At 43.8% G+C, this 25474-nt stretch overlaps 1 protein-coding gene across 1 annotated transcript in view; it reads left to right on the top strand.

Moving 5' to 3' along the window:
- Window positions 1-751: 751 nt before the first annotated feature.
- Window positions 752-25474, top strand: part of PLB1 (phospholipase B1) — an 88125-nt gene continuing 63402 nt past the window's right edge. Inside the window, exons 1-13 of the mRNA XM_077176318.1 lie at window positions 752-1402; window positions 11737-11821; window positions 15400-15437; window positions 16557-16620; window positions 17098-17156; window positions 18586-18617; window positions 19511-19554; window positions 20524-20608; window positions 21074-21125; window positions 22267-22353; window positions 22842-22904; window positions 24206-24288; window positions 25147-25158. Of these exons, the coding sequence (XP_077032433.1) occupies window positions 752-1402; window positions 11737-11821; window positions 15400-15437; window positions 16557-16620; window positions 17098-17156; window positions 18586-18617; window positions 19511-19554; window positions 20524-20608; window positions 21074-21125; window positions 22267-22353; window positions 22842-22904; window positions 24206-24288; window positions 25147-25158 (1355 nt within the window). The remainder of the gene's footprint in view (window positions 1403-11736; window positions 11822-15399; window positions 15438-16556; window positions 16621-17097; window positions 17157-18585; window positions 18618-19510; window positions 19555-20523; window positions 20609-21073; window positions 21126-22266; window positions 22354-22841; window positions 22905-24205; window positions 24289-25146; window positions 25159-25474) is intronic.

Consider the following 25474-nt stretch of genomic DNA (forward strand, 5'->3'; position numbering starts at 1 on the left):
CATGGGGGAAGAAAGCCATTACTAATCCCTACCATATAGCGGCTCCGCCTGCCCAGCAGGATCAATGGCGCCATCTCAGCCCCATTATGTTGACTCTGAATCAGCAAGGAACGCCTAGCAGCCGGGAGGAGAGGGCTCCTCCCTATGTGGGGTACTGTTGCCTGCCTACAACTCTGCCTACCCTGTGGGACAGGCAGGGCCTCCTTTCCTCCCCCCTCATTTTGGAAGAGGCAATGAGGTGCTCAGCGGTTGCTTATGGCCACAGGCTAGCCCCGAGCCCACAGGACGGGCAGGGCAGAGACCCTGCCAGGATCAGGTGTGCCAGGCTCTCCAGCCCCGGGAGCACGGGGCTCGCACGGCACCTGCGCACCCTCCCGGCTGAGGCCAACCAGTTCTGCTGGCCGGTAGAGGCAGGGCTGGGTCCTGGAGCCATTTCCAGGGAGCAGGGAAAAAGCAGGGGGCAGCTGCCTCTTTGTCCCCACATTCACACAAGGCTGGGACTCCAGCATTTGGGAAACGGTCGCCCTGTGCTGCTTGCGAAAACAAAGGGCGACCGCTTTTCAGACGATACCATTTAAGGAGTTCCCCAGTTTAGTGAACCTCGGCTGACCTCAGGGTATACCGAGTTTCCAGCTCAGCAGAGCAGCGTTTCAGTGGAAGGCACGCAGCCCAAAACTTCCCTCGTTGCATCTGGGGAAGGGGGGGCTGCCGGAGCATGGGCAGAGAATGACAGCGCACAGAAAAAAAGGTGATGTCGGTGACTGACTCTCGTGTGCAGCCAGACCCCTTCCTAGGAAGGATGTTGCAGTCCAACAGGATCAGCTTGAATGTGAAGCAGCTGCAACAGCTTTTGGCAGGCCCTGGGTCAGAGGAGGAGGGGAGGGTGCCAGGCCCACAGCGCCACTGGGTGCTGCGTGTTGGGGCGCAGGAGCAGCGCCCCAGCAATGCAATGTTTACAAAGGTGAAAAACATTAACAACGTGCAATATGCTCCTCCTGTTGTTTCAATAAGATCAAGGTGTGTACAGGAGAGCAAATGTGTGTATCTACATGCGCGCACACACGCACTCGCTCGGGCTGGTGCGGGCTATCGCTCGGCGCAGGGTTGTTCCAGCCAGGCTGCAGTCAATACTGACAAATACAGTATACGTCCCGTCTTGCCCACAGCAGTGAGGGAGCTGCGGCAGGCTCAGTGCTTTCCTCCCTCTTGTGAAAGACCTGGGGTGTTTTCAGCAGTGTGGGGAGCTCGGGTCCCGATCGCCTTGGGTCCCAACAGTGCGTGGTGCTGCTGCTGCACCAAGAGAACTGGAGAGGAGCGAGTCCCAGCCCGGCGCCTTCCTCACCGCCAGTTCACCCCTCTGTGCTCTGCCCGCTCGGCGTGCTGCAGGAGACAGGGGTTCAGGGTAAGAAGACGAAAAAAAGAAGAAAAAAAAATAGCATGTGAGATCATATAATTAAAGATGGTATCAGAATGTCTAATTAGGATGACTGAGAGAACTTGGCTGGGAGACGCAGCCAAGAGCTGAGTTAGTGTGTTTGCCAGTCCAAAGCTCCTTAACAGTAATTAATCCTTAAATGTCCAATTGTTCAGAGTTCAAGGAAACACCTCCTACTACTGTACTTTGTGTTCCTGTTAAGCAAGGAGACACAGCAGGGCGTGTGCCCTTATTCTGTAAGAGCGACACGCCTAGGGGTGTTGTTAGGAACTAGACCGAAGGTTGAGTATAATTATTAACTACCTAAGAGTTCCCAGCATTGCACAATTACCCAAGCCGCCTTGCAGCTGTGCACTCGCCCTGTTTGGGTTTTTCATCGTTTTTTTTTTCCCTTTCTTTTTAAAATAGAAATGCTGAGCTTTAGCAGTGATATGTACGAATCCTACTGAAGTGTCATCTGCTCCCTTTCCAGTGTCCATTGTGCCACTGAGCTGGGATGCAGTAGTGGAGGGGAATGAGGGCAGCACATATGCCTATATAGACATACTGTATGGCAGTCTGTTTCAGCCCCTCGCTGAAACTCAATAGGCTTATTTACATCATTTGCAAATCTGACCCAGAGATTTTCCCTTTGTTTTGATGCTGTCAATGACTTTTGCATTAGCATAAAAGCCTTGGCTATTTACTCTGGGTTTTTTTCATTCTGTTTGCATTTTTGAGGTGAGTTGTGTTGGGTTTTTTTTCCCTTTGCTAATATTAAGCGAGGGGAAAACCTGGAGGAAAGAGGTAGGTTTGACACGATAGGTGAACTGATCTGTTTGTCCTGCTACAGGGCTTCTGCTGTTGTCAGCCCCTGAGTGAGGCGGTCACTGGGATGGTTGAGAAGGGGTGCTGAGGTGTGGGCAGCTGGCTCTGGCTGCGGCAGGCAGGTGGGTTTGAGGAGCACAGGGCACCGCTGTTTGGTGCCTTCAGGAAATCCCAACTCAGCAGCAGCATCACACCTCGCTGGCAGACAGGAGGGGAGATGTGTCATTTCCTCAGGTGCATCATCATCTTTTAAGTCGTGTTTCTGTGTTTTTATCCTCTCCCATCTTTTCTTAATTGAACCTTTCTGGTGGGCGTGGTGAGGGCCCAGCTGGGAGCCGGCCGGCCAAAGTCGCTTCTGGAGGGGATCATTAACTCGGGCGTCAGCCAAGGCCGTTTAGTGTTTATAAAACGCAGACAATTAAACACAGTCGCAGCCCTGCAATGCTATAATTGGAAAGCAGACTGGGACCATGTCCACCAAGGGGGACCGGCTCCCTGGCACCGAGGAGGGATGGGCGGGCAGGGCTGTGCTGTCCTGCCAGCCCAGCCAGACCCGGACAGGGCCGCTCCGTGCAAACGCCCAGCCGGGAGGGCCCCGGCCCTGCCGGGCCTGCGTGCTGTGGATGTGAAACAAAGGCTTGGGAGGCGAACAAAGGAGAAAAGAAGGGACTTGCCCAAGGCCAGCTGACAGCCAGAAGCTGGCTGGGTGCCTGCCTGGCTCCCTGGGTGCAGGCTGCACTGTGTCCCTGTGGGTCCATGGCAGAGATAATAGCATTGCTTCTACAGGCATGTATCAGGGGATGAAGGCCCTTCCCCTGCCAGGCCACCATATAGGGAGGCTGAAGGGACTGGTGGTCGCCCCCATGGGATTTGGAAATAGCCACTAACTGAGCCCTGGACTCCAGGCTGGCTTCAGGGTCACAGTGGGTGGGGAGTGGGGTGGTTGGGGCTGTTCCCAGATAATATAGTACTCCTGCAACCCAGCCTCCACCCAGTCTGGTGCCACAGCACCTAATGCCATTGATGGCTGTTCCCCACCAGGGGCTGAATGGCCACTGGGAGCTGCATCAGGCAGCTGTTGAACTCACTCTCCAAGTCTTCTGTGAAGTCTGGCAAGTGAGGAAGATGCTGAGTACTGAAATGGGATCGCCATAGCCCTGCTCCAAGCTCTGCAACTGACTCACTGTTTCATCATGAGCACATCACTTCACCTTTTTGTGACTCAGAATTTTCATCTATCAATTAGGGATTTATGAGGTTTAATTAAGGTCTGTGAAGCCCTTTGAGATCCTCACTTGAAAGATGCTGTGCAGGCATAAAGCGCTGTACGCAATGAAGAAAACAAGAGAAATTAAAAGCTCCAGACGAGAGAGAGGAGAGGGCAGGTTTCCCACTGCTTGGTCTCCCAATTACATGCTTCTTGTTAGGATGGCAACCTCACTTTAACCTGTGGACAAGCGAACTTGTTCACCCCTTCTTGCAGCAGACAGGCGATGACGTGCAGCAGTGTCTTACTCACTGGTTAGCCTTCAGTCATCTTTCCAGAAGTATGAGCAAACAGCGAAGGGGGAAGGGACAAGGGCGGGTGAGGAGTATGAATTCCAGAGAAAAGGGAAGTATCAGAAAGCAAGCTAAGATGTGCAAGGGCCTTTATCACTGCTGTTGGGATCTAGCTTTGCACAGTAACAAACAGGAACAGATTTCATCTGTCCCTAGAGGTACGTGCCCTGGAGCAGGGAAGAGCTGATGAATTAGAGCAGAGAGGAAGCAAGGGAGTCTTCTTATGCAAGGCATCTCTTTCAGTGTCAGAGAGGAGATAGATTCAAGGAGCTTGAGGGAAGCATTTGAACTTAGCTAAATGAAAAGTTGTTTTATTTATGTTTTTTAAGGAAAAGGCCTTGTTTGCAGAAGCCATGGAACCCATGCTCTGAAGCTTGTGCTTAAATGTAGGCATAAGCTTAAGGCCTTTGCTGAATGGGGACATGCCCAAATTTATTTCGGTGCTTGGTGGAAACCAGGTGTAAGGGCTGGGAATCTTACAGCAGTGATATTAACAGGACCTTGAAGGTCCCCGGGAGCCATAGAAAGCAGCAATATGTGAACAGCCTTGCTGTACTATTCATAGGCACAGGTTGACCTCGGGGGGAAGGAGTGGGCAAAAAGCAAGCTCCATCTCCAATCTTTATTTTCTCCCTTGCTTGCAGTACAAACAACCCTGTGGAAGCAGGCTCCTGTAGGTGTGGTCTGTGTATGCACTCGAGGGTGTGCCGCTTTGTTGTGTTAAAAGGACCGTTCCTCACCTGAAAGCAAGTTTCCAGGTTGTCACTGACATTAACATCAAAACTCGTGACCCCTCCCATCCCCCACTTGCATACCTTCCCTCTTATGTAAGAAAAACAGAGATGCCTGTTGAGATGAAACCCAAACTAGTCCCAGGTTTGGTGTCTGCCTTCATTCCACACTGCTCTGGGACCCCTCTGCCCATCTTTCTTCTGAGCTGGTAATTGCTGCTGGCTAGAACAGCGATCAGAGCAGCCATCCTCACTCTTCTCTTTCTCTCCTAAGAAAACCTCCCCCAGTCCATCCAGCTTTCCTTAAGGTTTCTTAAGCTTTCTGTTGGGCTGGCTGGTCTGTTATAACTCCATATTTCTGAAACTGCTAGTGCCCCAAATTTGGCACAAAGCTTAGCATTAGTGAGCGCTGTTTTGGAGTAAAACAGAATAAGGACTTTCTCTGGCATACTTATGACACTCCATTAATATATCCCAAAAGAAATGGTTTTTTTTGCAACTGCAGTATACTGTTGACTCATTATATGATCCACTCTAATGCCTCCAGATCCTTTTGTGTAGTACTGCTGCTTAACCAATTATTCCAAGTCATCCATTTGTGCACTTAATTTCTCCTTCCCAATCGTAGTATTTTGCTGTGTTTGTATTGAATTTTATCCAGTTGATTCTGAGTAGCTTTTGCAATTTATTGAGATCACTTGAAACAATAACGTGCACATTAATTGTTCAGAAAATCCTATGGACAGGCCCATGCCTGCACCCATAGCTGGTTCCAGAGCCCAGCCTTTCCATCTTAAAAACAAAGGCCTCTAGCACTTGATGGCATTCTTGCAATATTCTGCTGAAATGTCAGGATGAAGCCTGGCAGAGCTGTGAATTTTGGAAGACTCTTTCAATAGAAATATGGAATAAGAGCATCTGTTCAGCTGGCAGTGGCTTTTGGTCTGCAATCATCTAGTGTTGGTTTGAATCACTGTTATTTTCTGTATTATTTCTGGTCTTGAAAGCATGCAGTCAGTGGAAACATACAAGCTGGGAATTGGCTTCTGACTATGAGGGAGGATATGGTGGCATACCTGGACAAACGCTGGTCACATCAAGAATCCCCTGGCATGGATTTCTCATCCTAGGGGCTGGAGGCACAGCTCTTCCCCACTCTAAGCCGAAAGGTCAGGATACTTGTGTTAAGGAGTGGAAATGTGGAAATGTGGGAATTTGGTGTCCTCTGGTGGCAACTGCGAGAGTCTACAGCTGGCAAAAGCAGGCGTGACCCTCCTCACGCAGTTTGTCACCCAGGCCAGCTGGCCATGTGCTCCAGCCAGAGCACTGATGCTCGTTTCTGCCCTGCACTGTAAATATTTCTAGTCCAGTCTGGCTTCTGTAGTTTCTGTATGCTCACCCCTCCTATTTATTTTATGCCCATTTACTTGCTTCCCTTTCTGGAGTGCTGAGCTCTGCGTGACTTCGGGTTTAAGATTGACTTGGTGGTGTTTGCTTGCCGTTCTCCTGGGATTTCTTTGCCTCACAAAAGGAAAATTTAGTTTCTGTAAGCACCTCTTCACACTTACAGAAGGCTTCAGCTGCTTGGCCTCGCACAGTCCCTTAGTAAAATAAGTGTGTCTGTGTCCAAAGGCCTTTCAGCCTCCTTCTCTAAGCACTGACTCTGTTACCCGCATGCTTGCCTCAATGCAGTTCCATTCATTGGGTGAAAGAAAGACACAGAGCACCTGGACAGCCCATGTTTGGCTCTTTTGGCCACAAAACAGGAGAGAGCAGATCAGAGCATTGCATAGATGGTGAACACTATTATGGGAGGAGGTATTTGGCACAATTTGTTTTGTGTCAAATACCTCCTCCAAGCCATATGCTCCTGGCTCCAGCAGCTTCTGCTGCTAATGGACAAAACCTGAGCAACCCTGAGGGCTGTGGAATGTAAAAGTTTCTAAGAGTTTGGTGCAAATGCAGCCAGAGAAGTCAAACAGTCTTATCCCATATGGGGAAAAGCAGCCTTACCTCCTCTCCCTGTTTCAATTGCTATACTACCACTTGATAGGCCTCTCTTTTTCCTTTTTCAAGAGCAGCACAAGTATTAATGAGGTACAAGGAATATAGCACATCTGGGGCAGGCTCACTGAGGTCAAAGAATATGGGTTTTGATGCTAAAGACAGGCTGAGAAACAAACTTCTGTGGGGGAGTTGGGTAAACAGAGGATTTTTAGGATGTGCATAGGTGCACTGGCAAGTCTGGGACACCGTGGCACCCAGACAGGCTGACCCCACAGAATCTATATGTTGCACCTTCATGTGGGAAGAGCTTCAGAGAGCACAGAGAGTCAGGAGCTTCCCACACTGGCTGCTGCAATTACAGCTCTGGCTGACAACAGAGCCCCTTTGTGGCATGAATACAAACAGCCAAAAGCTGGCACTGCCTTGGGAATTTTATAGCTTAATGGAAAAGAACAGGAGAAAGGAAATACTCGTGTTTTTATTTTACAGAGAAACACAGCACTTTGAGATGACTCCTTCAACTCACAGCAGTGCTTATTTAGGTGCCTGATTTCCTTGCAGATGTTTGAGCATTAGGTACTTTGCATGTGAGCAGCAACAAACTCACCCAGAGACACAGGAAGGGAGCACACTGTCTATCAGAGGCAGGCAGACTGCTTCCCTTTTCTATCTGCCTTCCTGCCAGCACTGCTTTCTCAAGGCTGTGGTAGCTCTGGTGAACCCTTTAAAGTCTGTGGCTGTAAACAGGGCTCCCCAGAAATGAGCTTTATCTTGTGATTTGATAACCAAGGGGCCAACTGAGGAGGCCACAGGAAGTATCAGGTCCCCAGCTTCTTGCTGCTTACAGACTCAAGTGAATCCTCACAACACAGAAAAGTCAGTAAAAATAGTCTTTAGCAGAGGATCTTTAAATCTTGGCTTCTGCTGTTCTCTGTCTGTTCAGAGTCCTCAGCAACCTTGCAGCAATCAACAGGCTTCAGGGGCTCCTGCCCCAAGGAGCTGGGAGGATTTCAGCCTACGGCATGATCTGCAGCTTGCCTGAATCAAAGGCCCAGCAGCTGCTAGAATAGGCAGAGAGGAGCAGTTCCAGCTTTTGCTGCAGAGGGCACTGTGTTTTTGTGACAGGCAGTGGGGATTGAGGAACCCGGGCAGATACAGAAGCTGCAAGGGCAGGCTGGACACCACCGGCCTCTCTGCAGCGCCGAGCAGTCGGTGGAGATGGACTTTAGGCTGTGCTTTGGTGCCAGCCACACATGAGTGGCTAAAGGGCTCGATTGCTTGAGTGGCCTCAGCAAGCAATCAAACAATCTGTGTGGGAGGTTGTGCCCTGCTTAAGGCATGAGGAGGAAATTTCAAGTTTCATTCAAATATTAACATTGGATCAGAGTTTTTGTTGGTATGTTTCTGCCTTCAGCTGCTGGTAGGTGCTTGCTGGAGAGCACTGCTTCATAGCTCATCCAAAAATGGGTATAATTGCAGTGGTGACCTTTCTTATTTCTGTACTTACTGCCACAGATCAGGTCTTTATAGCAGCTATGCAGATCCTAACTATAAAAATCAGAGTCCAACCATGCGCTGAGCTTAGAAAAATATAGGGAAGTGTATTTGAGGCCTTGTGTTTGCATTTTTTTTTAACCAAGATTTCTTTTCTAAAGCCATTTTAGAAATAATTCATATCCTTCCCACCTGCCAACTCTCCAAAAGCCTGAGTTTTTTAGAGGAGCGCACTAAGCATTACAAGGCCTTTTGCCCACTGTCAGTAATCTGACCGTATGCAGATCAGTGCTTTCCAGTTCCGCATTCACGTTTGTGTTCTTCGTTCCTTGGGGGATTTGCGCTCCCTCCAGCAGGTGGTAGCAGCCTCCTTCAGGCTGTGCAGCTCTCCTGCCTGCTGCCGCAGAACTGCTGCCCGATGATTCATGTCCCTGCCTGCCCCTGGCCTCACTTGATCTCCTCACCCTCTACTGCATGTCTGAACTTCCCTGAGGAGGAAGATCTTCTGTTTAGCTCCAGAGTATGCACTAAATTTACCAGCAGTGTGAATCACAGCAGGAGGAGGCAACGGCACAACATCACAAGGACACATGACATGTCTTGCTTTTGTATATGATTTATTCCTAATGTTTTTGTAAGCACTGTCATGTTCTACCCATCATGGATGGGTGCCTTATAGATGAAATAATTCAGGGATATGCTTCCTAAATACAAAATTCAAGATCTAACGCCTTGCCAAGGCAGTAGGATTAGCTGAAGCAGTGACAGGTCACAAACAGGCTCTATCTTCAAATTAAATGGAAACTCGGTCTGCTTTGTACTTCCACAAGAAGTCCTCTGCTATGCCAGTGTAACATGATAGTTTTGTGGATGCAAGAATATTATCCACTGATACATGACCTTTTCTTATTAGCAATTGAGTAAGCTACCTCCATAACTTACTCAGTACAAGTACAGACATCTTGGGTTTAATTATGAGTGGTCAAATGCTATGGAGTTTTTTGTCTGTTTGTTTTTATTGTTGGGGTTTTTCCTCTTTTAATGTGCAGCCATGCTTTCATTATTTGTATTTTAAAACAGCAGTCTTATAGGTGAGGATTTAGATAGGTTGAAAGAGTGTTTGGGTTTTGGTACTCTGTATGAATAAAAGAAATGCCAGAAAAAGCTCTGTTTACCAGAGGAGGTAAGGAAAAGCTTAAAGACAGGCTAAAAAAAAATCCCATGGCTTTCCCAGCTGTGGCTCCCATACCAGGACGCTTTAGGTATATTATAAGCCACCTAAAAATGCAGCAATGAACCAAAGAGTTTGGCTAATATGCTTTAGCACCTGTGTTTGAGTATCTGTTTGGGTGTTGCTGGCTTTAAAACTGTAACTGGGACTTTACTGTTTTATTTTTTTGTGGTGTTTTGCACCACAAAAGGTTGGGTGTAGACCTGTGAAACAGGTCTTTTGATTGAGAACATGCCAAGGCACAAAACTTCTGCTTTTCGCCACCAAATCTCACTCAAAACTCTTCTGTGACAGTTCAGTTGTGAGCCTTCTCCATGCAGGGCAAGCAGCAAGAAGACTCACACAGTTCAGGCAGGGTTAACTACCAGGCCTAGCTAGCTCCTTGTCCCACCTGAGCAGCAGCAGGCACTTTAGGGAAGACACAAGATGTTCTGTGTTGATCATTAGGCAATCAAACATGGGTGCAATTCCCTAAATACCATCAGCTGAGGGTTCATTAATGGTCTGGAACTCTCCTTGCCTTCTGTAGCTGCATCTAGCTTTGTCCTTGCAGTAATGTAAAAGCCTTAATTTGCTCTAGCACCTTCTATATCTAATAGAAAATTCACTCTTCTCCCTTTTGCAGACTTTTTTGATCTTTGCTGCCACTTGTTATTTGCTATTCGGTCTAGGAACTATTTTGATCCTTTGGTGGTGGGAAGGAGTGTTTACAAGAGATTTGCAAGCCTTGAAGTTAATGCTGTTTTGCTTCTGGAACATGTCAGTGTATAAAGGCTAAACTTACTCTTGGATCTGTGGTTTATGGCAAATGAATGAATTATTGCTACCTTCCTTTTCATGTTTTTCTTGGTGTACAATGAGGAAGAGGCTTTCTGGGTTTTAAACACTTCCAGGTCTTCAAGAAGTCTGTTTCTCATACTTTTGATAGCGGGAGCTTTCCCTTGAGGAGTGAAGCAGCCACAGACCCTTGGATGTAATGACAAAACCCACCAAGGGTGACTCCCATCCATGCAGAGACTGTGCAATGCCACCTTGACTGAGAGGTGATAATGGTGCTGAGCAGCCTCCCCTGAACCTCCCTCACTCTGACCAGCTGCTTGGGACTTCCACTGCAGCTCAGCCCAGGCAGGGCTTGCTGGTGTGGTGTTGTGCCCTGACAGTGAGTAAAACTTTAACTTTTCATTACCTTACTGGTTAGAGTTTGGGTGTCAGACTGTTTCAGGTGTGAGACCCCCAAGCAGAATGAGCTCATCCTTGTTAGACTTGAACATGCAGATATGTCTGAGGTGAGAAGCCCCTTGTGCCAGTATGTTTTTGCTGAGTTGAGGGTGGAGATTCAGGGGGTGGAGGAATGCTTTCCCCTGTCTATATACATTCCTTCTTGCATGTTGCTCTGAATAGTAGATGTTTATGTTCAGAATTAGTATAGCATTCCTGGTTTTTGAAAATAAATGAGCACAAGGTCTACCTCCAGCATGTTCCTTCAAAGAATGTCAAATTTTTATCATGAAAGAACAGAAAGCCAAAATAAACAAAAACCCCTTTGAAGGTTGGGTTAGACTGCCTGAGTTGGGTGTGCTAGTGGCTTATTTAAGGATTTAAAGCTCTTTACTTAAGCAGACTCCCATTATTCATGTAGGAGCTCTCTCTGGGTGTCTGTGGGCTCAGAAGAGGCCAGAGGTCGCTCTGGTGCTTTGTGTGAGGCCAGCAGGCTGCCCTTCAGAGGTCTGGTGCTGTAGTTGAGGCACAGTGGTAGTCTCACTGGGGGATGTTTGTTGTATCACAGCCTAGCTGGCATTTCTGCATGCTCTTTGACTCTGCTGAAGTGACTGCTACTTTGACAGTGTCACAGCAAGGGGTTTGGAGACCTGTGCAGCATGAGGGCAGAGTTACCAATCCTGCTTGTCTGGCACTGCTCTGTCATGAAAAACACTGCTGAGGCACAACCCAGGGAAGGAAAATCTGCCAGAAGAGGAACTAGCGGAAGAGAAACAGGCCCAGCATGAGTCTGGTTGAAGGCAAGAAAGGAGCACAGGTAGGGAAGGAGACAAAAGGAGGAGCACAGCCTTCCTCTTTGGGTGGGTGTGGGCTGCTGCATAGAGTTCAGTTGTCCTTGTCACCTCAGGAGCAGAAGCTCCTTCCCCTCCTGGCAGGGGCAGGCTAATGCCAAACTAATATGTTATGTATTGCCTGAAAGAGCCTTGACCCTGCTGGAAGCTGACTCATGTGATCTTGGTCCTTAGATTTGCTGGGAATTCTCCTGAAAAATGGCCAGCTCTGCCTGAACAAAGTGAGAGGAGCTGTGCCCTTCTTTGACCCTTGGATGGGCAATGAAATGAGATATCATCGTTACTTTGCTTTCCAAAGGTAGAAGCTATTAAGTTTTATGGCTGCTGAGCTATCAGCTTTTAAGGTATAAAGGAAAAAAAGGAAGAGAATTTCTTTCTTTTCAACCTTAACATCTAACACAGAGCACTCCAGGATTATCATTCATAGAGGTGGTTACCATGAAGCTATTGTTAGGTGTGCTGTTCCTTTGGTTGCTCTCCTCAGAAGGTAAGTTTTGGAAGGCCCTTTGAAAATTTGCATTGCACAGTATTTGGGAACCTCTATTTTTAGTTGTTGCAAGGTGGGTGTACAGCAGGAGTTTTAGAAGCAGTATGAAGAAAATCTGTGAGTAAAACTGTGATCTTAAATGCAGTTGTGGGTATGTTTGATCATTTTTTGATGAAGATGTGTTCATTGGTTTGCACTGTTCTGGCGATAGACTGTGTCTTAGGCACTGAAGCATTCTGGTGAGAGAAACATCACCAAACAATTAAACTAGCAGTGAGATCTGTGCCAAAATGGTGCAGAAATTCAAGCAAGGAACAGAGGCTTTCTCTGAATTCATAGCTATGATCATCTTCTTTTCAGTGATAGAAGATGAAGTGAAAGGTTAGTCAGCATCCTGGCATTCTAGGCATTGTTCAGATTTCTGTAATATTCAGGGTAGGGGGGGGCCCTTATTCCCTATACTGGGTCTCTGAAGTCCATGTTTGGTGCCAATGATGTTTTTATAGGTGCTTAAGACTGAAAATGCTGTGTATGCTTTGGCTTTACTGGCTCTGGGCTTCAGTTGTCTGCCTGTCAGAAAATAAAGATAACCAGTAATAGTGCTTTACTCTAGCAGTAGGCTGTGATGATCACTATCTTCAGAGGATTATAAGGTGCTCTGGTAAATAAAAAACTGTTAGGAGGTTTTGGTTCCTGAAGTAATCAGAAGAGATTGTAACATCTGAGCTTTTTAATTTCGTGAAAAATATGCACGGTGGTTGCAGTTCCTCTGAAAACTTTATCCAGGAAAAAAGATGTTGATTGATAGCAGCCTATAAGAATTGTTTGTTGAAACATATTAACTGAAAGAGTAAGGGAGAAAGGAGTTAGAATCTTTCTACCAAATTTTGGGAGAATTGTCTGAAAAATACTTTCTTTTTCATGTCAAGAAAATTGAAAATACAAGTTAGAATTATTCAATGGTATAGTAAGGGAGTAACTATAATACAGGGAGTAGCAGGAGTTTAAAAAGTCATCCTATGGAAAGTGTAAATCCAAAACAAACTAAAAAGTCATTTGCCTGAAGAGGTTAAATAATCAGCTAAGACAAAAATTAACCTGAAGAGAAACAATGAATCATTTTTAAAGGAATGAAAACCAATAAATCATTTTCCAAATTCTTCTGAAACACGGAGTCGGTAGGACTGACTGATGCATAAAAGAAGGCTGAAGCCTGACAAATTCTTTTTGTCTTTGGTGTCCTTGCATAACAGCTTAAAAAAGGCCTTGCCCTGCAAGCCTTTCAGCACGGGGGACAACAGGAGTAACAACCAAATCCTTGAACAAACTGATGACAAATAGTAAAAGAACTGCCAGGATTAGATGATACCCACCCAAGAGAGGGAGCCAAGCAGAAACATGAACATGTCCATTTTATTAACTGTGATGCTCATATTGGTCTGTGTTGGGATGTGGGCTCTGCACATGTTCAGAAGTGATCTGGCTAAGGGTGGATTCTAACTTGCTGATGCAAAGCTGTTCAGGATGTTCAGAATGAAAATGTAGACTAAGTTTTCCCCTTGTACGTTATCTTATCTATGTGTGTGCTATGATGGACTCTGAATAGATACTGCTTGACCCCAGAACACAACTGATGAAGACATCAGTGCTAGTGATAGTCAGGAGAAATTATTTTTGCAGTTAGCAAGAGAACAACATAAAAACCATGTTGCTGCTGCTGTGTACAGGGCCATGGTTCACCTACATCTTGACAGTGGTCTGGATTTTTTATCTCAGAAAAGATGTAGTAAAACCTAGGAGGGGGATAAAGGGGGAGAGTGGTCAGACTTAGGAAAAAATTTCAACGTGAAATCAGAGAAACTGACTCTTCAGCCTGGAAAAGAAGGGATAGGTATATGATAAAGACATGCAGGAGCATGCAAAATGGCAAATTTTGCAGAAACAAGGGAATAACTACTCTTTACAAGAGCAACAAGGAAACAATCAGGTTATTAACAAATGAGAAGTACTTTTTTCCAACATGTGATTGAGTGATGAAGCATCTTTTGCCGCACTTCTTGGGGAAAGCCAAAAATGTGAAAGTATTAGAAAAACAGATAGGCAAATCTGTGGAAGAAAGATGTCAGGGAGTTCTTCAACATTAAGTAATTGCTTTCTTGGGGAGCACAATAGTACGGATAGTTGGGAGGAGAGAAAATGGAAATATAACTGTATTTTCCTTATTCTTTGCCTAAGCATCTGCATTTGGATATTGTCTGAGGCAAAATCCCAGACTAGGTATGGGAGTTTGTTCTAAAACTATTCCTCCAACTCCCTGAGTCCTGGAAACTGGGACTGGATCCTGTTTCTCTCAATCTAACCTAAGGAACTATTCTCAAATGTAGTTGACATTAGTGTTAAAATTCTCAGATACTGAGCTCCTGCAGTAGATTTGTGTGATGCAGACAAGTCCCTCATTGCTTTTGCCTCCAATATCCCAAACAGAGTTGGAGTTCTGGTTATTGCCCTGAGTAAAGCATCATCAAAACCCACAGATTGAACAGGCAGAAATGTTAGAAATATGTCACACAACAGCCAGGAAACTGTTTCAACCTTCTAGAGGGCAGTGTAAAAATAATATAAATTTGCAAATAGCTCATGCTGAGCTCATGCCTGAGCACCACTGGCTGCCCTACACCCAAGGATGTCTCACCTGCTGGACTGAGCTGGCTCAGCTCTTACTCTGTCATTGACACGGAAAGAAAGGTGTACAAGCCACAAGTACTCAGCAGGGCTAAATATTCCAAAAATAGCTCCTGACTATTAAAGGACAGTTATTCTAATTCTGTGTAGGACTTGCTGGGTGCTGATGGCTTCAGTGGGGCAAGCAAGAACAGCTGAGAGCGTGCTTTGAAGTTCAGCTGACCTAGGCTTTGTGGCTGTCTTTGTGGAAATTTTAGAATAAACCAAATTCTGTTTGCATAATTCCAAGTGTATGCTCAAGGAAAGAGAATAATGTTTACTGAAACATCTACAGGCCTGACTCCTGGCTCCACAGGCTATTTTGTCTGCCAACACTCCACTAAGAGAAGAAATTGCAGCTGTTTCTGTATCACTATGGCAAACTCACAACAGTGTTATGCTGCTCCCTGACTGTGGAAGATGTAGATTAATGTGAATTGCTCCTTTCTAAGGAGTTTCACCTTGTACATGTTCAAACTACTCTAAATTTGGACAGAATGAGACTACAGCAGTGTATGAAATGTGCTGAAGAGGAAAACAGGTAGGGAAGGCTTATGGAGGATGGAGTTGTTTGAGGGGCTCCACAAGCAGTTCATCACCTGTTGCTCTAAATTCATCACGTTCCACTAATTTCAAGAGATCTCACCCTCTTATAATAGCTAAAAGCTTTTTCTAGTATACAAAATCAAAGAAAATATGTCTGGTTGTTGGGATGAGCCTCATCTTTGGAAAGTAGGGCAGATGAGAAAGGTGCCTTCTCTCCAGATTCTGTGCTTTCAGGTATATTAAGTCTTGTGAAGCTTTTTCCCCCTAAGGTCAAAAAAAAATAGTATAACCATTTTTTTCATGTTTTTAAGGTAATGCAGATGATCTGGAAGAATATGGGAAACGAGAGGTAAAGTATGAGTACAACTTTCTTTTTTTTCTGTTTTCAATACCTATCATTACCTGTGGAGCTGTTGCTTCCTCTGAGGCAGGCAGAAGAAGAAAGAATAGAGCTTGTTTCTGTAAACTGCTTCTGCAAAGAAGAAATGCAAAGCCAGTGAGTCAGCAATGTGATAGTGCAGCTGCAAGATTACAGAACACAATCAGGAAATGAGCTTTTCTCTGAGCAATGTTTGTTATTAGGTTGCATATCCTGTATGTAGGTTGTTTGTGGTTAGCACTTGTTCCTAGATGCTCTGTTGCTCTTTTAGAAACAGAATTAAACTCTTACTTGCTTTATAACAGTGCAAAGTGTCTGCACCGTTGGAGTCCTCCAGCTGGGCACTAGGGAGTGTGTGGGTACCTTGGTGGCCCTTGTCACTATATAAGTTTCACCTTTAGGGATGGTCAGACAGCCACTCATGGTCATTGTGATGAGGGAAGCCCTTGCCAAGTCACCTGGGGAGACAAGGATTGCCTTCATGTCCCTTTAAAGCACTTGATGGTGGGCTGTGCCTGCCATAAGGATATAGGATGGCATTAAACAATGTTCCTGCTGGTACTGAGCTGTCTCTCATGCTGAGTGAATAACATCACTCACATCCTTGCCTTCTCTGATCACCTGGCCAGGTGTTGTTAAGGAGCCAGAATTGGTTCATTCTGCCTTTCCTGTCGTGTATTGGAGAGGTTTTGTTGTGTCAATTGGGTGCCCCTTCAGTTGGGTGCCCCTTGGCACACAGAGATGACTGCAGTAGCTGTCCATATGACCTCTTCCAGATTAAGCAGTCACTGCAGCAATGGATGTGGCAGGATGTGTTCAGCACATTTCATTGTTTGCTCAGGCCCAGTTCTGTGACAACCAGTAAGAAAACTGAGCAGAAAGTGTAAAGTTGTAGAAGAGTTAACTGAACATGCAGCTGTCCAGATCTGTGTTCCCATGTATTTCTAACAGAGGGGTAATTGTTCTTTAAAGTTGTTTACATGAGTAAAATCTTGGTTAGTGTGAGAATGGAGCCTGTAGGACCCCTCATTCAACAAATTTCCTTGTTAGATCTAAGCAATCAACCATATTTATTTGTTTATGTCTAAGGCTCTTAGAAGCTTGCAGTTTTCATGTGAGCAGGTGACATTCCCTGAGACCCCTTCATCTTCAGGTTTGTGTTTGATATTGTCTCTGCAGAGGCTTTCCCTCACAAAATTATTTGAGAATGGGCTGCGGCAGAAATCAGCTGTTTGTGGGGATGCCTGTATATGGGATTGATTGAAGTGGAGCTGGGCTCTATAAACTCCTTAGTTTTTTGTTCCACTTGTGATTACTTTTCTACTTTTGTTTCTTCAGCTGGTGATTGAGGATGTCACTATTACTTCGATCATTCCCAGCAGTGTTTTTTGATCTTTTCTTGCTTGAAGGTTGAGCATTTCAGTGCCTCTGAACACTCAAAGTATTTGCTGAACACCTGAGTAATGTTTCTCATGCTTTCTGACTAGTTTAAAACCTCCAATCAAAGCAATCAGTATAGACTTGTTACCATTTTAGCCAACTTTCTTTTAATATACTGGTGAATGTGACTTTCTTTTGGGGTTACTGTTTTGGGTTTTCTTGTAACCTGAAATCTTTTGCTTTTCTGCAGTTCATGCTCTAAGGCCAGCTGACATTAAAGCAGTCACTGCAATAGGAAGTTTACAAAGAGTAAGTACAAGCAGGAAATGTGCTGAATGTGACCCATTTCCTCCGTTGTGATGATGAAGTCAGCTGATGATGTAGTTTGGGGTCTCAGGGTGTTCAGGACTTCAGTCTTTCCACAAGCATCAAAGACTTCTGGTGAAAAAATGGCTGGAAATACCTGCTGTTCAGTGTTCCAATGTACCCTGTGTCTAAAAATAGCCAGCTGACTTCGTGCAGGAGGAAATGTGATCACAGTGCTCTTGCAGAGAACCATGATATTTGATTAGAGTGCATGGATTTTCCTAACAATGAGCATAACAGATTGAATAACTGGAAGAAGATGCTGGGAAAATTCAAACTGGAACAAATACAAATTGTTGAGAAATGTAGTAGATTTTCCACCTCCTCAAGTGTTTTCTGTAGAAACTGGTTTCCTACCTACAAGGCAGAAGGTCTCCAAGAATCACAAAGAAATGTTTCTGCTGTATAGATCAGTGGGTAAAGTTCTCCTGCCTGTAATAATATAGTTAGATTTGGATGATCTTTATTTGTCTTAATAGTTGGAAGTGAATATCTGAAACTGATTTGAGGCCCAATTAAAAGAATTTAACCACAATTCTCAAGCTTTGAGGAAGTGTAAAAATGCCTGTAGACTAAAAATTGAAAGCCACTGGGGAGGCTGCGACTGTGAGAAATGGGGGAGAGTCTCCCTCATTACAAAACAACTATCAAATTTGAGATGGTATCCATAACTATATCATACTTTTCCTTTACAAAATCAGCACTTCTGGACTCCTTGTGAGTACCTCTCTCTTTTGAAAAAAAATTATTGTCCTGAATGCAAGGGTGCTTCACCCATATTAGGTGCATGGCCCTTTGGAACAAGTCTTCTTTGTGCTGGTTTCCTTGTTGCTTGTGGGGGTGTAGAAACATAGAAAAACATGTAAATGATCATCTTTTAGGGAATGTTTGCTTTCCTAGAGCAAACATCTCTGTCACTGTTTCCTCATTAAACTCTCTGAAATCAGTGAAGTTCCTCTATTGATGTAGTTTCTTTTTAACAGACACTCTTCTGCTGAGTGCCATCTATGTAAATTATCTAAATGACTTCAGGTCATGTCCCTTGTTGAAAAGGAGTAGGAATAGATCCAGAGAAATTTGGTCTAGAATAGCATTTTGTTTTATGGAATTTGATTTCAATGAAACAAATTCTGTTTTAAGCCATTTGTAAAAAAATCATTAATGAAAACAGTAACTAAGAAAGGATTACCAGATCATGAAAATGCATTGTAATAGGGAAGTTCTGGAAAATAATCAAAGTCTGTGAGTGATTACAACACAATGGAAAAGAGTATGTAGAAAATAATACTATCTGTAACAGGTAGGGGAACAGCATATCTAGCTCTAGTTTACACTTTAATTAATTTTATTCTTATTGCTTCTTTGTTCACAGACACCAGGATCTGGTGAGGATTTACTCCAAAGGTAAGAATTAATAGTTAGCTTTTATAAGTTTCATTATCCTAATCTCTCTAGCATCACAGTGCAGGAGCTAGGCCCAAGCAATTTTTTTTATTGTTTTATAGAAGGGAGGAAAAAAGCCTATGTAAAATAGAAAGGATTTTGAGACACTGAAACTTTTCCTGTCCTTTGGTAACAAATTTTTGTACTTATGCAGGATATAGAATTACTTTAGAGTTGCAATATCCTTGATTAAGAATCATTGCTGTGTGATAAATCCTAGGCAGTAAATATAATAATGCGCTAGTTAGAGATTAGAAAGCAGGGATTTATCAGAGCTAAGAAAGAACTCAGTAGTCCAGATACCCTGGACTACTGACACTCAATTTGCTTGGCTGATTCCCAGTGCTTCATGGGTAAGCTTTATGCCATTTCCTTCTTCCATGCCCCTTTATCAGATCCAAATCAATGAGTGAACATATGGCTAAACCTTGTAGCTGCAGGTCTGTGCAGATCTTTTGAGTCACAGCCTTCCAGATGAGGATTTAGCACTGCACAGATAAACTTTAAAGACTAAGTTTTTTTAAAACATCTGTGTCCACTTATATGTGAGTATACACACAGGCCCCTGCATCACTTATACCTATGTATAAGCAAGCACAAGTATGGCAACATGCAGAGGATAAAGAGACAAAAAATTGAGATCTGAGACGTCTGCTGAGATGTTCTTACTCAGCAGTAGCTGATGACACAACAGTTTTGGGAAAGAAAGGCCCCATTCTTACTTGCAACAGCTGCCATGAATTTCACTCTGAGATGCAGCATAACTAATAAGAAATCGAGGCTGTGCTGTAATATAATTTTTCTTTGAGAAATGGAATAACAGAAACTTCCTGTTTTCTCTTCCCTTTCTATAGTACAGGAAAGAACTTCCTTGAACTAAGCATGGCAACTTTAGCAGGTGCGTCTTGCTGTCACACTAGAACTTCAGCAAATTAATTTAACAGCTCTCTGGCAGGAGCTCCAGGGTTCTGCTGGGCTGCAGAGCAGGTGCAGCACAGGCACACTGCAGGGGTGTCAGGGAAGCCTGAGGAGTGGTGCACCTGGGGACATGAGTTCAGCCAGCTTGGGTTATCCATGATGGCTTTAAAGAGACTGTCTGGGTAGACAAACAGCAGTGAAGAAGGGGTGTGACAGACTGCTGCAAGATTCTTAAATGCCCAGCAGGGGTTTTTGGCCTCTTACTTCTACCCACTACACAGTCTCTGCTGGTGTGTGCTTGTGGCCTTTGCTGGCCCAGTGAAGTCTTGTGTGGGTTTGCCTGCCCAGAACTGCCATGTGCTTAGAATTTATACTGGGACTGCCATAGATGAGCCACATCTGGGAATTTGTTGCCTGTTGGCTGTCTCTGAAGGCAGCCTTTACTTGCTTACAGGGTATTGCAAGTAAAAGTTTCATGCCCACTGAAATGCTGTGTAATATATAGCTCCAGGGTCCTGCCCTCTACATCATCTTCCTAGTATCTTAATCCCTTGGTGTGTGACATCTATTTCCCTGTAAAAGGGGTTTAAAACATGGCAACTCATTGGTGTTTTATGAGTCTCCCTGTATGGCCTTTCCCCAAAACTTCATTTCTATAGCTGCCTCTATTTAAGCCCACTTACAATACTTGTGGCTGACATGAGATGGGGACAGAGGTTTTTGAGCTGAGTCTGGAGCCAAACTCAGACATCAAGCCTTCACTTAACAAGGTGAGGAATAGAACCAAGAAAAACAGCTGCAGAGGGGCTTGGGCATACCTCTCATGCTTGCCAAGAGATCCTCAGACTTTACAGGTTCTGGTGCTGTTTTAGTTCAGCTATGTTTAAGGAATCAGCAGAGTAGCAGTCTTTTGGCTGCAGAAATCTCCTAACCTGTGTGTGTCATTCAGCTCTCATTAGCACCTTCAACCCCTCGGTCCTACATGTGTCCCCTCCACCTGGCACAGCAGGAGAGATGCCAGACAATCAAGCCAGGTGAGTCTGAGGGGCTTTTGGCTGGGCAGTTGGTGTACAAGGGGAAGGATGGAAATCTTTGATGCTGTGCTCACTTCTGGCAGAGGCTGTCATTGTGGCTCAATTGGCACCCGTCAGAATGAGGAGGAACAAAGCCCTGCTTTGGGGTCTGTATCATCTGAGTTACCATCAGGTCTCTTTTATAGCTGCAAAACAAATTTTTGGCTCAAATAGAAGTTGAGGTGTGCCTACTAAGCTGCTCTTTTATCTAAGTGCACATGTCTGAAAGTCAGGTAGCTGAATATGGACTAATTACCCAAAGCTCTCTGGGTAGCACAGTCAATTGTCTAATCTGAACACATTTAGGAGAGAAAAGATTAATCCAACCTGAATCCTCAAAAGTTGTTTGATTCAATAGTAAAAATCAGCCAAAGCTTTAACATCACTGATGCCTTCATAATTTTTCTCTTCCTTTCTTCTTTTCAGAGACCTCCTGCATCAAGCTGAAGAAATAGTGGAGCTCATGAAAGTGGATCAGGTTTGTTTAAAGGACAGAACAATTCAGAAAGTGTGGTGTTGAAGCAGAAAAAGGCACAAAAGTGGCTTAATACTTAAACAGCACTCAAAAAACTTTTGAAACAGAAAATGCCATTTCTTGAGGTTAATGGGCTTCAGTCTTTCTGTTGTAAATAAGAATCAGTTCTGTGCTTTTCAAGTGCAGAGTTTTGTTCTGGAAGTATCTCACCTTTTTTACTTTTGTCAAAGCAACTGAAGAGCTTGGTAGGGAAGCCAGTATATTTGCTTTCTGTTGGCTAAAGATGTGAGTGTTCTGCTAGCTACACTCTGTAACTGTGCCAGTGTTTCTGAGAAGTCAACCCAAAATAATAATTCTCAGTATTTGTCTCTTCAGTTCCTTTTTGGTCTTTTAGGAACATATTTTCAAAAAGGCCAATAAAGACCTAAATATGTTTTGGTGATGCTGATGAGAGCTTGAATTATCACTTATGGCTGAGTGCTTTTTAGGTCCCATCCTGGAGCTTTAAGCATTCATTTCTCCTTTATTCTTAACCATGATGTTATTTTGTAAAATAGTCTTGAAGTAATGGGAAAATGTAATTGCCAAGGCAATTCTGCTGTTGCTGCTTTGCTCTACAGGGATTTAGCATGTATGTTTGTGAAACTGTGTGGTTCTAACCAAGGCTTTTCAGGATTGTACAGCATTGCCTAATAAACACAGCACAGCTGAGCAGGGCTCTAGCTCTCAGATTTTTTATTCCGGTCTTTGTCCCACTAGTGTGACCTCTTCTCAGCAGGTCATGTACAGTAATCCTGTTGGCAAGCTGCAGCAGTGATGGAAAGAGACAATATCAAGTTCTGTGCCAAGCTGTCCATGCCCATCTTTTCCATCAGAGTCTCCTACGGCAGCAGCAATTTCAGGCTCTATCCTGAGCTTTGTGTTCAACTTTAATTGCAGCACTTGATGCCTAACCATCCATTTGCTGTGTCCTCTAAGGAAAAGCCGGGTGGTTTGTCAAATGGAAGGGACCAAAATGTCCAGGATTGGGCCATGGACTACTGCTTGGTCTTGCTGATTTTGAACCCACAGCAAATTGTGCATGAGAGAGGAAAATAGCAAATAGATCACCTGTCATCAGATTCCTTTATTTTTTTTCTCCCAGATGATGGACTTCCAAAATGACTGGAAGCTGATCACAGTGTTTTTTAGTGCTGAAACCTCATGTTCCTCCTATGCTTCCACACAACTGGTAAGTGCTTTGTGGGGTGGTTTAGCAGTCAAAGCAGGTAGTTAAGACACTTTCCCATACTCTGCTCTCTGCCATAGGGAACCAAAGGAGTAGTTAGGTCTGGGTTGCTGGGATGCCTCGATCCAATGATGTAAGCTCCTGGCACACAATGTGTTTTAAATTTATAAACATCTGTACTTAATTTGCCATCCCTAGTCTGAGATGTCTTAGTAGAACAGCTGTTTTCCACCTTCAAGTATAAAGATACTTTTCTTCTCTATCCCTGTCTTTTTTTTTTTTTTTACTGTATGTCAAGTTCTCTATTTATAGGCATAAATTACAAGACTTGTTCCCGTGTTATTTACTTGTTGCTGGCTAAGGCTGAATTTAGAATAGAATGATTCTTAATAACCCTTCAGTACACAGCTCAATACACAGAGTTTGTGACTTTTAGGAAATGAGTAACTTTTTTCTACTAATCTTGATGGCCTTTCTAATCTCATTTACAGAAGAACTGCATATCAGAAAACCTGGAAAAACTTAAAGAGGTCTTGGATTTTTTGTATAAGAAGGTAAGATGTATTCATCAACAACCCTGAATAGCTGAGTCCTTTGTGTATTTTTCCAGTCTCCCCTACTAGACTAGAGCTTGTATCACTCTTCACATGACTTAGAACACCAGTCTCATTAACATCAACCCACTGGATCTGTTTGTTTTCACTAAGTGTTTTACTCCCGTTTTTAAAAAGCTGGCGCATACAAACAGAAAGGGTGGATGGGTAACTGCTCTGTTTTGCAACACAAGCTAATGTACCACTCAATCTTTGGGTATTTTAAAAATTATTTCTGTGAAAATTGGAGTACATCTGTCTAGGTCTGAAAGTTATGTTTAACAGGGCTGTTGGTCAAAGGAACTGGTATCTAATTACTGGTGTGGAACACCTAGGCAGTGTACAGGCTGCCAACTCCCTGGTGATGACTTTTACAGACCAGGAAAACATCCATTAAAATATATGTAATAGACCTTTTTTCCTATTTTGTGTTAATTTAAGAATCTCAGCCTTTCTAAAGGTCTTCTAGCTGGCTGAGCTAAGAATTATCTCCTTACCTAGGATGGTTTCTGGGAAGCATTCTGCACTGTGTCTTGGTCTACTAATGATAGTAGACTAGATGAGGATAGATTTCTACTAAAGCAGACTATAAACTGTTTAACTGAATTATTTCAATAGCATCTTCCATTAATTTTGTTTTGCTGCATTGAAGGCCTACAGCATATTCTAAACCTGCTACAGTCTGGTTGCATCAGACCACAACCACTCGTTTTTCTCCAGCTGACTTCGACAAATGTTGTGTATGGGGGAAATTCCACCCACACATTTTCTTCAGATTCTCTCCACTATTATTTCCAGAATCTGTTTATGTGCACTTGTGAAAGTGAAATATCATTATGTAAATGAAAAGCTGCTTTCTGCACGGGGGAGAGGTGTGGTGTGTTGCATGAGTGCTTGTGCTGTTATGCAGGATGTTTCATCCCCAGCTTTGCATTGCTATGTTGCCAGAAAAATGGTAGTCCCAAGTTCATTTGAGTTCAGTTTAGTTGGCTGGTGGCCATTTTGGTTATGTAAAATGAATTGCTGTGTCTCAGTCAAGAAAGCATGGTCACAAGTACTTCATAAATGATGATCCTAGATAGCAGGGATAGGATCAGGGTTCAGGACAGAATTGGCAAAGACTTTGGTAATTGATTTTATGTAGGCAGAATCCTAGGCCAGAAGTAATACACGTGAAGTTGTAGATGTAATTTACTATAATTGCTGCTTGCTGATCTTTAATTGCAAATCTAGCATGAATAATTTCTACTTTATCACTGCAGGTTCCCAAGGCCTTTGTAAATCTAGTGGATTCCACTGAACTCACAACTGCCTCTCTTGCATGCCAAGATTACAGTAATGCCAGGTAACAGGTTTCTTTAGCTTTTTGTCACTGTGTCCTGCTGATGTTCAACAAATACCTACGTATATGCACTGACTTTGACTGAAATACAATCTGCTGAACTGTTTTTCTGCCCTTAATACAAAAGTATGTGAAAGATTTTAAGTCTTTACTTTGTTTCTGATATGCTCTCTCTGAAAGATGTATCTTTACTAGGAAGCTAGTGCTTTTAATCCTATCAAATTGGACAGCATATTTAAATATTGGGTCAGAGTTAAGGAAGGGAAAAGAGAAAGCCTCAATGCTGTACAAGCACTGTTCACCAAGAGCCAAAGCACTGGTTTGTTATCAACAGTTTTAGCCACAAATCCAAAACACAACACCATATGGGCTGTTCTGAAGAAAGTTAACTCCATCCCAGCCAGACCCAGCACTTAAGATTATAGTCACAAAACTGCATCATCTAGCTACCCTCAGTTTTTTACTCAGCGATACTTTTGTTCTGCAACTCTCAAATCAGAACCTCTGTAGGTGCTTCAAAAGTTTATATTTCTACATATCAATGTTCACAAAATGAGCAACTGATTTTAAAGGACATTATTAGGCTATTGGAAAGATTCCACTTGAGCTTAGGGTATGCTAGGGTAGAGAATATCCAAGTTGTCAGTTCCTTATGGTAACTGCATCTATTTCTCTGTCTTGTTCAGTACTTTGTAACAAAAGCACGAGTAGTTTGTGTCCTGATTTAGCATGGAGTAGGAGTGTGCACATGAGCAGCTATGACAGAGTAGTTTACAGCTGGTGAGATTACACTTTGTCTTACTCCACAGTAATTTTTTTTCCCTGTGCTCGTTGCATAGGACACCATATGTACTAATATAGTCATCCTGAAGTGTTTCACAAGCTTTACAAGTATACAACCTTGGAGATGTTCTGATGGAACAGGGGAAGAGGTCTGGCTGCTGTGTAACCATGTACTTAACAAATACAAGGAGAGGAGAGGATTTCTTTGTCAAAAGTGGCTGTATGAAGCACTCTAGCTTATTTCTCCTGCACAAACATGAAGGAGTAAAATGTGAGAAATGTGAAAAAGATGTGTTTAGGAATATGGGCCTTGCCATGTATTGAAGACCTTAAAAATAAAATGAAATGGATCTATTTTTTTTCCTCTGAGGAATTATTGTATTTCCTTTTGTACTTAAGGCAATTT

Source organism: Agelaius phoeniceus, chromosome 3, assembly GCF_051311805.1.
Source record: "Agelaius phoeniceus isolate bAgePho1 chromosome 3, bAgePho1.hap1, whole genome shotgun sequence".
Classification (NCBI taxonomy): Eukaryota; Metazoa; Chordata; class Aves; order Passeriformes; family Icteridae; genus Agelaius; species Agelaius phoeniceus.